Source organism: Aotus nancymaae, unplaced genomic scaffold (assembly GCF_030222135.1).
Source record: "Aotus nancymaae isolate 86718 unplaced genomic scaffold, 86718_ANA_hifiasm-v0.15.2.pri h1tg000003l, whole genome shotgun sequence".
In the NCBI taxonomy this organism is placed as follows: Eukaryota; Metazoa; Chordata; class Mammalia; order Primates; family Aotidae; genus Aotus; species Aotus nancymaae.
In genome coordinates, this window is record NW_026988414.1 from 39,797,454 (window position 1) to 39,811,736 (window position 14,283).

General features: G+C 41.1%; 2 protein-coding genes across 3 annotated transcripts; one reads left to right on the top strand and one right to left on the bottom strand.

Moving 5' to 3' along the window:
- Positions 1–55: 55 nt before the first annotated feature.
- Positions 56–859, bottom strand: SMIM27 (small integral membrane protein 27). The gene is made up of 2 exons (XM_064380713.1): positions 605–859; positions 56–259 (listed from the first exon to the last, which is right to left on the bottom strand). Exons 1-2 carry the CDS (start codon positions 647–649, stop codon positions 137–139), a joined length of 168 nt encoding a protein of 55 aa, XP_064236783.1. The 5' UTR covers positions 650–859; the 3' UTR covers positions 56–136.
- Positions 456–11,918, top strand: TOPORS (TOP1 binding arginine/serine rich protein, E3 ubiquitin ligase). Of its 2 annotated transcripts, XM_012454608.3 has the most exons (3): positions 456–650; positions 2,094–2,288; positions 8,363–11,918. In XM_012454608.3, exons 1-3 carry the CDS (start codon positions 648–650, stop codon positions 11,300–11,302), a joined length of 3,138 nt encoding a protein of 1,045 aa, XP_012310031.2. In that variant the 5' UTR covers positions 456–647; the 3' UTR covers positions 11,303–11,918. The 2 variants fall into 2 exon arrangements, with proteins under 2 accessions (XP_012310031.2, XP_012310032.2); XM_012454609.3 differs by lacking the exon at positions 2,094–2,288 and having other exon boundaries at positions 457–650.
- Positions 11,919–14,283: the final 2,365 nt, after the last annotated feature.

Sequence of the window (14,283 nt, forward strand, 5' to 3'; positions counted from 1 at the left end):
AAATTTGCATACTAGTGCTTATTATAAAGGATAATGTAAAAATAAACTTGGGAACTCTGCATTACTAATTTTATTTTTAAATCTACATAAGCATGAGGGAAAGAAATGTATTTGCAGAGAATTAAATCCAGAGGAGTTACAAATTTTCATTCGTCCCAAAAATTCTGTCTGGGTATTTCTTCCTTAGCTGTCGTCTTGCAGCCACCGTTGATGCATAGATGACGTAGCCCCAGGAGATTAAAACGATGGCAAGCAGCAACTAAAATAACCAAAAACCGCAAAAGAGATGTGAAAGCCAAAAAATTACTGTAATGTGCCTGATATTTCCCTTCGCCCCGGTCAGGTTACTATGTGCCATTGCTAAGGTGGGAATTCCAGTAACAAAGTCGAATAAACGGGGTTCCCGTGGCGGGTACACCCAGCAGCCCTTACGTAAGAAGCGGAAGATCGTATCCTCCAGGAAGAGGCGGAGTCGAGGTGAGGGAGTGAAATGCTTAAATTCAAGAATGGATTTTGGAGTTACTGGGTGTTGAAGAAAATAGGGTCCTACGCCTGCAGGCCCAGTGAGTCGACAGAGTGGAGCCTCGCGAGCCCCGGGACCTACCACTGAATAAATCCAGTCCAGCGTGCGACGACTCACTGGCTTCATGGTAAGGAGGCGGCAGCGGTCCGCGGGAGCCGGCGGGAGCCGGTGGGAGTCGGCGGCCTCACGGGAACCTCCCAGGCGGTTGCTGCCTAGCGGCAGCAGCCATCTTTTAGCCGGGCACGAGCTCCCGCCCACTCGCTTCGTGCAGCGCTTTTGCCGGCCTCTTCCGCCCGGAGTTGGGAGCGGGATCACGTGATTGGGGGCCTAGCCCGCCTTTTAGAGAGAAGAAATAAACGAGAAAATGTTAATTTTTTTCTTTTCAACTAGAGAGATCGAGATAGGCGTGCTTCCACTGGTTTTCTTTCTAGTTGCAGTGCATTAGTAGTGCAGGATAAGGTGCTGTCGTGTCCATTTACAAATTAGTTTGGAAAGCAATCTATGTTTTAAATATTACATCGGCGTGTAACGCTGGAAGAATTAACACTTTCTCCCCCGCCCCGCCTGCATCTGATACCACACGATTTTGATGGACGTTCGTCTGTTCATCTTTGACGTAAAAATAGCACCCACTCTTTTACATGTGACAAATCGTTGTGGGAACTCCTGTAAATAGAGCCATTCTTAAACGTGTAACTTATGTAAAAATAATATCTCTAAGAAGAAACAGGTGGGACGCGTTAGCCGCCATAATGTACCAGTCAAGCAACAAGTGTTTGTTGAGCCTGTCTGATGTTCTTCAGCGGCCGCGCGTGAGATACTAAGCCCCGAGCACGGCAGTTTGGTGGGCGAGCGTACCAGGTTCAGGTCTAGAATGTTTGGGACGCTCACATTTAAGGCCTGAGGAGCAGAATCTGGCAATGGGCCGCTTTAGGCTTTAGACGTTCTTTAGACCTCTCAGTTATCTTAAAAGAGTGTCTAGATTTCAGGAAGTGGAAAGGGGAAAAGCGAAGAAAAACGTGTTTTGTTTGGGGAAGAGTCCAGGCCCTGTTTGTTAGGCCGTCCTGTTTCTCCCCAGCCTGGAGGGGATCCCTCTCTGAAGACTATAGGATACTGGTTTTGGATCCCGTTGGACTCCCGGTCTTGCTTCCGGGAGATATACAACGGGAGGTGAGACTTCACGTCCGTTTAACAGTTCCCCTATTTAGACACTAGAGACAGTTTCGTAACTTCCCGCAGAGTTTGGTGCGCTTGAAACGACATCGAACTAGTTCTTGTATTTTCTGGGTAAGTTAAGGGCCAACATTCAGCCAGTGTCCCGAGCGGCTGAGAACTAGTGAAGGGTCGTACTCTCAGCCTGGGAGGGTCGCTCATCCCGGGTCTGGCGCGGCGGGGGAGGGGCCGCGTTTCGGCCGGCGCGCTGAGCCCCGCCCTCGAGGCTGGCGCGCGTCTGTTGCGCATGCGTGACGAAGGCGGGTGTTGTGTTTTGACGCTCCGGGAGCTGGGGGGTGGGTCTCGCTCTCTGCCCTGCTTCGGAGCTGCCATTGGTGATGAGCGCTTTGCGTCATAGGGGTCGCAACCGCCGCTGGGTTCTCCGCTGTCTCGCGAGGAGGGTGAAGCGCCCCCGCCTGCTCCCGCTTCGGAGGGTAGGCGGAGAAGTCGCCGGGTACGCCTTCGCGGATCCTGCCGTCACCGACCTAGCTTTCTGGGCCGCCGGGAGCTTGCGGCGAGCGCCCCAGCCAGGCCTGCGCCGGCAACTTCCGAGGTGAGTGAGATCCGGAACAATGGGGCGCGGGGGTCGGCAGGGCCGGGCGAGCTGGCCCTCTCGCCTGGAGCGGCGCCCTGGGACCCGAAGGCTGCGGTCTCGGCCTGCGGGGCCGTCCGGGCCTCGGCGGGCCAGGGCCCGGTTCCCCGGGCGCCTCCTGCAGCGCACCTGTGGATTGATGCGGGCGAGCGGGCAAGGGTTGCGCTTCCAACAAGCGCTCTCGAGGGGCGCGAGCTTGGCAGTGTACTGGAAAGAGCTTGGTCTCTGGGAAAAACAAAAAAGCAATGAGACTGAATCGTGGCGTCACCACTTACAGGGTGTGTGACCTTGCCTAGGTCCCCTAAGCCCTTGAATCTGTCTGTAAAATGGGAATAACAATATTTAAGTTCATTATGTAATGCTCCTGGTGCTTATCTTAGGTCTGTCCGGTGGCAGTTCTGAACCAAAGCAAATGACTATCACCGTGGCTCTTGCACTCGTCTGTGCTGTGTTACACATTCTGGGCAGAAATTGTCTGCCTGTGACTTGTTCATCCATCCATTTACTGCAGCCTTCCTCATGGGCTGCTGATTGTAGGCTGGAAAGGGGCAGTGCTGAGATGAGCCACATAGTGATTTAAGAGGAAAACGGAGTAGACCTTTTGATAGGTAATTTTCAAGATTAAGATAAATTAAGAAACAGCTGCCCAAGACGTAAGTTAATAGTGACGAAAGCTTTCTGGTTTTTGTCCATGAAATGCAAAGAAAGCTATATAATCAGCTAAAACCAATCATGCTTGTCTGGAATGAGTCGTTTTAGAGGGGAGCAGTTCCCAACCAATTCTTATTGCTGGAATTGGAATTAAATTTGATAGAATCTGGTCAGGTAGATCCTACAACTCTTGTATGTTCTTTTGTAATTGATTAAAATACAGTTCAGAGAGGTACAGTGATTTTTTTTAAGGTGGCAAGAGGTAGGAACCAGTTTATTTTTAATACTTGGGTGTTCTATTTCATCTACTCCTGAACCCTTTTTAGTCACTTTGCCTAGAAATGGTATAATAGTTATATTAAGTATGATAATTATTTTGTTATTAGTTATGGCTGATGAGCTACCAAAATTCACTTCATGTTCACATTACGTAGACAACAGTGTTGCGTTCTTATTGTGAATCAAGCACTGTGCTAAGGCTTTTCATAAAATATGTCCCGTCACACAACCATCTTTTCAAATGAGTATTGTTACTCTATTTTAGAATTGAGAAAACATGAGATTTTGAGAAATAACTTCCTCTAGGTCACACACCTAATAAGTGGTGGTGTTTCTCAGCCTTGGCTCTGCATTAGAATTAACATCTCTTCTGCAAATGTAATTAGCAGATGATTAAATTTTATATACAGTGTATGCCATAGATGACTTTTGTAGGAAGTCTGAGTTTAATTCTACAGAGCAGTTCCACTTCGTTTATGTCATTGTGCAGTTTTTCAAATACCCAGTCTCTGAAATGTAGATTTGAGCTTCCTGATTCCTTATATCCCCCATCCGTTTTCCCTAGATGTGTGTTCTTCTTGATTATCTGAACTTTCTCCGAATTGTGATATGAAGTGTTCTTATTCTTGTTAAAACCGGATTTGAGGATTTGGGAAAGGGAAGTTTTGGCTTAATCGATTTATACTAAAGATGGTAAACTGGCCAGGCGCGGTGCCTCACGTCTATAATCCCAGCACTTTGGGAGGCCGAGGTAGGCAGATCACGAGGTCAGGAGTTCGAGACCGGACTGGCAAACATAGTGAAACCCCGTCTCTACGTAAAATACAAAAAATTAGCTGGGCATGATGCCGGGCGTCTGTAATCCTAGCTCTTTGGGAAGCTGCTTCAGGGAGAATCGACTGAACCCGGGAGATGGAGGTTGCAGTGAGCCGAAGTCGCAGCACCACTGCACTCTAGCCCAGGTTTCAGTGTGAGACTCCGGCTCAAAAAAAAAAAAAAAAAAAAAGGTGATAAACTTCATTTAGGATTTGGGAGACAGTTTAGGAAGTGTGACTGAAGAACTGATTGTCTCCTGTGTAAATTTATAGTCCTAATTCCTAGAGTGCTAGGATAGAGAAACCTTTACACAGGCTTCTTACAGAACCCGAAGTACTGTGTCTATCATCAAGTCTCCCTTTGCTACTTAAATCCAGAACCTCTCTTGCAAATCAACCACTCTTAATCTGTATCTGGTCATCCCAGTTTTTATGCCTTAATTTGTATTTTTAAACAGCTTTGTTGAGATTGCAGTCCATCCATAAAGTTCACCTGTTTAAAGTTAAGTCAGTGATTTTTAGAATATTTACAGAGTTGTACAACCATCACGATAATCTAATTGTAGAACATTTTCATCATCCCAGAAAGAAACCTCATTACTGCCCCAGCAACAGCCACCAGCTTAATTTTATCTCTATAGATTTGCCTGTTCTGGACATTGCATGTAAAAGGTATCATACAATATGTGGATTCTTGTGAATTTTTTTTCATTTATTTAGCATAATAAAAAGGTTCATCCATGTTACAACATGTTGCCAGTACTTTGTTCCTTTTTATTGCCAAATAAAATTCCATTGTATGGATCGACTACATTTTATTAATCCGTTCAATTGATGGGTATTTGAGTTTCTCCTTTTGAGATATTATGACTAAAGCTGCTGTGAATATTCATATACAGGTTTTTGTGTGGACATGTTTTCATTTCCCTTGGGTATATCTAGGTGTGTAATTGCTGGGTCATGTGTTTGACTTCATTAACATTTTCAAAAACATTTTAATTTAGTATTTAATGATGATTTTTAAGAGCTAATTACTTATTTGATGATCTACATGCATTCCTATTTGATGTTTCTTTTTCTTTTTTAAAATATAGACTGGATCTTGCTTTGTTGCCTAGGCTGTCTCAAATCCCTGGCCTCAAGTGAGTCTTCTGCCTTGGCTTCCCAAAGTGCTGGGATTACAGGCGTGAGCCACCGTGCCTGGCCTCTTTGATGTTTCTGATGAAGACTGTTTATTTTGAAACAGGGTCTCATTCTGTTGCCCAGGCTGGAATGTAGTGGTGAAATATGGCTCACTGCAGCCTGGACCTCCCAGGCTCAGTTAATCCTCTTGCGTCAGCCTCCTGAGTAGCTGGGACTACAGTTTTGCCCATCATGCCCGGCTAAGATTCTTTTCAGCTAATGATTCCTGTGTAGAAATACAAGAATGAGTTCTAATTTGTTTTTTTAACCTATTATGGAGGACATTACCAGTCATTTGTTCATCTTTTACTGTCAAAGTGGTTAACAGGCTTTGTAAAACTAGAGAAGAGAAGGGTAAGCTTTCTTTCCTTTTTCTTTTTTTTTAAATCATACTTTGTTCATATTTTATTTTATTTCAACTACCAGTTTACTACCCAGTAGTAATTCCCTAATTCATTTTCAGCTGTAATTTTTTTTTTTCTTTTCTTTTCTTCTTTTTTTTGAGACAGAGTTTCACTCTTGCTGCCCAGGCTGGAGTGCAATGGCGTGATCTCAGCTTACCGCAACTTCTACCTCCCAGGTTCAAGTGATTCTCCTGCCTCAGCCTCCCGAGTAGCTGGGATTACAGGTGTCTGCCACCACACCCGGCTACTTTTTTGTATTTTTAGTAGAGATGGGATTTCTCCATATTGGTCAGGCTGGTCTTGAATTCCTGACCTCAAGTGATCCTCCCCACTTGGCCTCCCAAAGTGCTGGGATTAATAGGCATGAGCCACTGTGCCCAGCCTTCAGCTGTAATTTTTATATGAACTGGAAGTGTTGGGTAAACACTAAAACTCTGTTTCAAAGAACTAAGTGAAGATCAAATGTATTAATTTGGAATTCACTGGTCTTTTTTCCAAGTCCAGTAATCCCCTTATATAGAGGAGAAAACTAAAGTCTAGAGTAATGTGGTTGTCTCCACATTAACTAGTTCTAGGTGAAACCTGGTCTTCAGTCCAAATCTTTTGATAACCTCTTTGGTTCCCTCCCAACTTTAATCTGTCCTTCCCTCTAACACACACGCAGTCTAAGGTCTTTTAATTTTATGTGTGTGTTTCTTTAAATTTTCTGAGTGGACAGATTAAAAAATGTTAAAAGTAGGGGGAAATGCTGAGAATATTGTGCAGTATTAGGGATTTAGAGTTTTGTTTTTTTTGACGTGGAGTTTCACCCTCGTTGCCCAGGCTAGAGTGCAGTGGTGCAATCTTGGCTCACCGCAACCTCTGCCTTCTTGGTTCAAGCAGTTCTCCTGCCTGAGCCTCCCGAGTAGCTGGAATTACAGGCATGGGCCACCACGCCCAGCTAATTTTGTATTTTTAGTAGAGACGGGGTTTCTCCATGTTAGTTAGGCTGGTCTTGAACTCTCCATCTCAGGTGATCTGCCCACCTTGGCCTCCCAAAGTGCTAGGATTACAGGTGTGAGCCACTGTGCCTGGCCCCAGGTTTTAGAGTTTGTATGGACAGAAAAGCAATTAGTATTATGTATTTATAATTTTACTTTTCCAGACCTTTCAGGACAGTGATGATTTTTTGCATTTTCAGTCCAGTAAATAGAAGACTAGAAATATCTAGACCCCTGAAGAAATGCTTGTTTAGCACTAATTGATTCTTTATTAAGTTATGGTTCTGAGAAAGCCAACATGCTCTAAAGTGAGCAAGTTTAATATGAAACCTATGCCGGAATACTTGTATTTCACAGTCATGAGTTTTTGCTGTGGGTTTTGTTTATTGGTTTTTCTTATAGTTTGTTAAGGCCAATGAGTTTATTTAGAAAATTACAATTTTGTTATTTGACTAACTTGACCCCGCTTGACTAGTGATGGAACTTTCTGTGATAAAGGAATATAATAGCTAATAGTTAATACATTCAAAATGATTAGTATAAAATTCAGCTTTGAGGCTTATAAGATAAAGCCAAAATGCATACTAGATTTCAGCTCTAGCAAATTCATTTTGTAAGGTTTGAGACAGTGTAAACCTATAAACTAATCTTTAATATTCTAGTCATCCTTGTGTGAAAGGATAATAGGGAAGGGGACCTAAAACATGATTTCAAGATACTTTGTGGCCTGACTTTTGGATTAAAGAAAAAAAGTTGAAGGCTTATTAGGAATGCTGAAAGGAATGAGTGATTAACTGAATATAATAGTGTAGTAATAGTAACTTAGTGTAGTAATAACAACAGCTAACCTTTACTCAGCAGCTACTGTGAGCCAGGCACTGCCTCTTGACTGCTTTTTTATTTTTATTTAATCTTCACTAGAAGATTTCTCTCCTTTTTAAAATGAGCTAAGGTTGAAAAAAGAATCTTTCACTAAAATTCATAGGATTGGTGTGCACAGGTGAACTTTCTGGTGTGTAAGTTTTATCTCACCAAAGTTGTTTTACAAAAGTACATATAATATATCACAGATAAATCAGTAGTCTGTATTGTTAGTGGTATATGTATATGAAAGGTATAAAGCCATGCATAGAAATAACATCAACTGAGGACTGGTGTGTTTTTGGTTTATTTTTTATAGAGTGATAGGAGGGGAAGATAAGGGACATAAGATAAATAGTGGATTCATGGGTATTTGTTATGGTTTTTGTTTTTTTGGTTTTTTTTTTTGCATATGTCAGATATTTCTCATTATTTTTAAAAAGAATAATAGAATGTTACATAATATTTGAGAGCTTTACTGTATACCAGGTGCCTTTTCTAAGGGCTTTTTACATCTTCACAAAACCTGTGAGGGAGATTCTGTTATCACTGACCTGCAGATGAAATTAAAGCACAGAGATAGTAACTGACACGTAATCACACTCGTAGTGTGGAACCAGGATTCAGTCTTAGGAAATCTGACTTCAGAGCTTATGCTTTAAGCACTATATTACTGTGCTACCAGAGCTTATGCTTTAAGCACTGTATTACTGTGCTACATTGCCCCTTTATAATGCAACAAAAGTTATGGATCACTTAAGTATTTTCACCAAAATATGTTTCAAGGTCTTTATTTGCATTTTTGTTGAGACTCGTCATTCCTCTATTATCAGGTTACTGATATATTTCTTTCCCTTTTACAGATAATGGCATCAGCTGCTAAGGAATTTAAAATGGACAACTTTTCACCTAAAGCTGGCACTAGCAAATTGCAACAGACAGTACCAGCTGATGCATCTCCTGATTCTAAGTGTCCTATATGCTTGGATAGATTTGATAATGTGTCTTACTTAGATCGCTGCTTACATAAGTTCTGTTTTCGCTGTGTACAGGAGTGGTCAAAAAACAAAGCTGAATGTCCACTATGTAAACAGCCCTTTGATTCTATTTTCCATTCTGTGAGGGCGGAAGATGACTTCAAGGAGTATGTCCTAAGGCCTTCATATAATGGTTCTTTTGTCACACCTGATCGACGATTTCGCTACCGTACAACTCTGACAAGAGAAAGAAATGCTTCTGTTTATTCACCTAGTAGGACCGTGAACAGAAGAACAACAACTCCACCAGATAGTGGAGTACTATTTGAAGGGTTAGGCATTTCAACAAGGTCTAGAGATGTTGAAATTCCTCAATTTATGAGACAAATTGCAATAAGGAGGCCAACTACCGCAGATGAAAGATCTTTGCGGAAAATTCAAGAACAAGATATTATTAATTTTAGACGAACTCTCTATCGTGCTGGTGCTCGAGTTAGAAATATTGAAGATGGTGGCCGCTACAGGGATATTTCAGCCGAATTTTTCCGCAGAAATCCAGCTTGCCTTCACAGGTTAGTCCCCTGGTTAAAACGTGAACTTACAGTTCTTTTTGGAGCTCATGGATCTTTAGTAAATATTGTCCAGCATATTATCATGAGTAATGTTACTCGATATGACTTGGAGAGTCAGGCATTTGTGTCTGATTTAAGACCATTTTTACTTAATCGAACTGAGCATTTTATACATGAATTTATCAGTTTTGCCCGATCTCCTTTTAACATGGCAGCCTTTGACCAGCATGCCAATTACGACTGCCCTGCTCCTTCATATGAAGAAGGCAGCCATTCTGATTCTTCAGTCATAACAATATCTCCAGATGAGGCTGAGACTCAAGAGCTGGATATTAATGTAGCCGCTGTTAGTCAGGCACCATGGGACGATGAAACTCCTGGACCATCTTACTCAAGCTCAGAGCAGGTACACGTTACTATGTCTTCTCTTTTAAATACTTCTGACAGTTCAGATGAAGAACTTGTCACAGGAGGAGCCACATCTCAGATACAAGGAGTACAAACCAATGAGGACCTAAATAATGACAGTGATGATTCTTCAGATAATTGTGTCATTGTTGGGTTTGTTAAACCTCTAGCTGAGAGGACCCCAGAACTTGTTGAACTGTCCTCTGATTCTGAGGACTTAGGTTCTTATGAGAAAATGGAGTCAGTGAAGACACAAGAACAGGAACAGTCTTACAGTTCTGGTGATAGCGATGTTAGTAGATGCTCATCTCCACGCTCTGTTCTTGGAAAGGATGAACAAATAAATAAAGGGCATTGTGATTCTAGTACAAGAATCAAATCAAAGAAAGAAGGGAAACGATCTACGTCATTGTCAACTCCCAGAGACCTGAGCTCATCTGTAAGAGAAGACAGGGTATGTTCTCCATATAACCATAGACATAGAAAGAGGGGAAGATCAAGAAGTTCAGATTCACGTTCTCAGAGTAGAAGTGGACATGATCAGAAGAATCATAGGAAGCATCATGGGAAGAAAAGGATGAAAAGCAAACGATCCAGAAGCCGGGAAAATAGCAGACCTAGAGGGAGAAGAGACAAAAAGAGATCAAGAACTAGAGACAGCAGTTGGTCCAGAAGAAGCCAAACTCTGTCTCTAAGTAGTGAAAGTACAAGCAGATCAAGGTCTCGTAGCAGTGATCACGGTAAAAGAAGATCACGGAGCAGAAATAGAGATCGTTATTATTTAAGAAATAATTATGGAAGCAGATACAAATGGGAGTATACTTATTACAGTAGAAACAAGGACAGGGATGGGTACGAATCATCTTACAGGAGGAGGACTCTGTCCAGAGCTCATTATTCTAGACAATCTTCAAGTCCAGAATTTAGAGTTCAATCTTTTTCTGAAAGAACAAATGCTAGGAAAAAAAATAATCACAGTGAGAGGAAGTATTACTACTATGAAAGGCACAGATCAAGGAGCCTGTCTAGTAACAGATCAAGAACTGCATCTACTGGGACCGAACGGGTGAGAAACGAAAAGCCTGGAGGGAAACGAAAATACAAAACACGGCATTTGGAGGGTACTAACGAAGTGGCTCAGCCATCTCGTGAATTTGCTTCTAAAGCAAAGGACAGTCATTACCAAAAATCTTCATCAAAATTGGATGGAAACTACAAAAATGAGAGTGATAGCTTTTCAGACAGCCGATCATCAGACAGAGAGACAAAGCACAAAAGGAGAAAAAGGAAGACCCGGAGCCTAAGTGTAGAGATAGTTTATGAAGGAAAAGCTACTGATACAACTAAACACCATAAAAAGAAAAAGAAGAAACATAAGAAGAAGCATAAGAAACACCATGGAGATAATCCTTCACGTTCTCCAGTTGTAATTACCATTGACAGTGACAGTGATAAGGATTCTGAAGTAAAGGAGGACACAGAATGTGACAATAGTGGTCCTCAAGACCCTCTACAAAATGAATTTTTGGCTCCTTCCTTGGAACCATTGGAAACTAAAGATGTAGTTACAATAGAAGATGAATTTGGTATGCTGGATAAGGAGTGTGATACTGCCACACTTACTAACAACTTGAATAATGCCAACAAAACTGTAGATCATATTCCACCTCCGGCAGATTCAGTCGAACAAACTCTTGATGTAAGAGAAGAGAGCACCTTTGTTTCTGATTTGGAGAACCAGCCCAGTAACATCGTGTCTATTCAAACTGAGCCATCAAGGCAATTGCCATCTCCACGGACATCATTAATGTCAGTATGTCTTGGTAGAGACTGTGATATGTCTTAAAACTGCCAAAGCATCTCATTGAGAATTCTGATGATATAAAAAGAATAAAGAAAATGTCATTTACTGCAGTCTATTTAAAGATGACATTTGGTGAAAACTTTCTTCCTCCTTACAATATTTTAAGTGATTTTTTTTTTTGGTGTAATTTGTAAAAATCATTATTTGTTCAAAAAGTATGTATGTCCCACCTTCAAAGATACGCACTTTTAAGTGAAGAAAATGATATTGCTAGCAGTTTATTTAAAACTTGGGGTCCTTTTTAAATAAAATTATATAAATTTTAGAAGTTATTTCATAAAGCCATATGGTATTGACATATTTTTAAGGTAGTCAATAAGTATTTTTGAATTTTTTTTTTTTTTGAGAGTTATTCTGGAAATGTGTTATAAGCTAGGAGAATCCCTTTGGACAGTCTTTATTTTTCTTCTTAAAAATTTATATGATTCAAAACCATTTCTTCAGGTTGAATTGAGGCATTTTAATCTGCACAGGTTATCTTCTGCCAAAATAAAAATTTAATATTTCCTTTATATACCTGTTTATCTGGACTGTTAGTAAAACAAATATGTATTCAACAAAAGAAAAAAAATAAAACAGTAACACTTTAAAACAAGAATCAGACATTTTCCTATGCAGTATATATTTTTTAAGTTTATTTTAGTAAACCTAAAATCTTGAAAGTAGCTAAGGGTATAATTACGTCATAAATACTGAACTTCAGGTGAACAAATACTTCATAGTTTTAATAATTATTTTAGTTCTTAGATTTTAAGAAGTATCTTATTTGCTTTCTATTAGCAAAACAACATTTAACTTGCTGAAAAAAAAAACATGAAGAAAAACACTTGTTGGCCGGGCCCGGTGGCTCATGCCTGTAATCCCAGCACTTTGGGAGGCCAAGGTGTGTGGATTACGAGGTCAGGAGTTCAAGAGCAGCCTGGCAAAGATTGTGAACTCTGTCTCTACTAAAAATACAAAAATTAGCTGGGTGTGGTGGCCGGTGCCTGTAATCCCAGCTACTCAGGAAGCTGAGGAAGGGAACTGCTTGAACCCAGGAGATGGAAGGAGGTTGCATTGAGTTGAGATTGTTTCACTGCACTCCAGCCTGTGCGACAGAGCAAGACTTTTAACAAAAACAAAAAAAAAACATGTTATACTTCTTTTACATTGGTAGTTCTTTTGTATAAAGTGGTTATGTTTTATCTTGTTTTAGAGATGATAAAATTACGTTTAGGCTGATGTAGGATTGCTACTGAACTGTGAAGCTTTAGTTAAATGTGACATTTATTAAGCTTTCAGTTTGCCTTTGCCTTGCCTTATTCATTCTTAATTCAGTAGAAATTGGAATGCCTGCTGTGTGGCAGGTTCTGTACTAAGTTTTGTCAATAGAGCAAAGCAGATATGCACCCTGCCTTCATAGTGCTTATGGACTGTTAAGACAAATATTTATATAAGCATAATATTATAAACTATCATAGGTTCTCTGAGGAGAAAGTGTAATTCCCTTATAAGTGAATGGGAACCTAATCATGGGTGGACGTAATAGTTGAAACCAGAGAACAAGCCAGCATTAACTGAGGGCAGGAATTACTGTTAGCAAAGGATCCAGAGGCAGACGAAGAGCCTAGTGTATTCCAAGAACTAAAAGCAGGATTAGACAAAGGACAGAGGGTGGGAACAGTCTTGGTAGGCCATATTTAGAATCTGTTTATCCTAAGGGCAGTAGAAAATTGTTTAAAATGAGAGGAATCTAAAATTGATGTTGGCAATTTTTAAGTAAGCTCATTGAGAAATTGTGGGAAAACTACAGTTGATCAAGAAATACACATTAAATTTGCAATTACTTTGTAGTTACAATGTAATTTTTAAGTATTAAAAACAACACTTCCACATTGTAATTTCACATCATGTTTTCAGTTAAACATTTAATGAAAACAGTACATGGCACCATCATCCTTTTGGGTATTCAAGCCAAAAATTGTCAAGACTTGATTCATCCCTCTCCTTCAGGTTCCCTCATTCAGCTGCCAAATCCTGGGCACTAATTGTTTTTCTGATATTTCTATTGTGTCTATACCATCCACATCCCATCTGGATAGCCAAGATCTCTCATCTATGCTACCATAATGGGTCAGCCTGCATTCACTATTGGTCTACACCTACTGCTTTCCCCCATCCATTTGCGATGCAGTGCTGAAAAGATTTTTTTTTTTTAAGCAGTCTCGCTCTATTGCTCAGGCTGGAGTGCAGTGGCACAATCTCGGCTCACTGCAACCTCTGCCTCCTGGGTTCAAGCGATTCTCCTGTCTCAGCCTCCTGACTAGCTGGGATTACAGGCACCCACCACCATGCCGGCTAATTTTTGTATTTTTAGTAGAGACTGGGTTTCACCATGTTGGCCAGGCAGGTCTCGAACTGACATCAGGTGATTCCCCCCATCTTGGCCTCCCAAAGTGTTGGGATTACAGGTGTGAGCCACCGTGCCTGGCTGATCTTTTTAAATTTTCATTTCATTCGCTACTTAAAATCCTTCAGTAGCTTCTAGCAGACAAAAAAATCCTCAGCATGATGTGGTTTATAGATTTCTGCCTAATTGGGTTCTGGCCCATCTTGAGCATTTCTGTTACCTCATTTGGGCTCATGCCACGCTAGCCTGCTCCAGTGCTATGGAGGTGCTGCTCCCTACTACATGAGAGCTTTCATTCGTGGCAGTTTTCTTCTGCTGGAAACAACTTCACCCGGGCTAACCTAGATTTCTGTTAAAAATGTGCCCTCTTCCCACCTCCCCATAACTGCTTTGAACAACTTCAGGCTCCTTCAGACCACTCAAAACAATTAGGAGTTGATTACTAAATGCCTTATCTTCCACCAGTCTAGGAGTTCTGTGCAACTATGTATCGGTTGTAACTATGTATCTGTATACAACCAACGTGCTTAAAACACTGGGGGAATGAATAGGACCTGGAGAATTTAAAAATGGG

What these genes read in the sequence shown, in the direction of transcription:
- TOPORS (XM_012454608.3), top strand. An exon ending in CTGCGCCGGCAACTTCCGAG is followed by an intron (nt 2,289 to 8,362) that starts GTGAGTGAGATC and finishes TCCCTTTTACAG; the next exon opens with ATAATGGCATCAGCTGCTAA.
- SMIM27 (XM_064380713.1), bottom strand. Translation starts at nt 649, where the DNA reads ATGAAGCCAGTGAGTCGTCGCACGCTGGACTGGATTTATTCAGTG. An exon ending in TGGACTGGATTTATTCAGTG is followed by an intron (nt 260 to 604) that starts GTAGGTCCCGGG and finishes TGGTTATTTTAG; the next exon opens with TTGCTGCTTGCCATCGTTTT.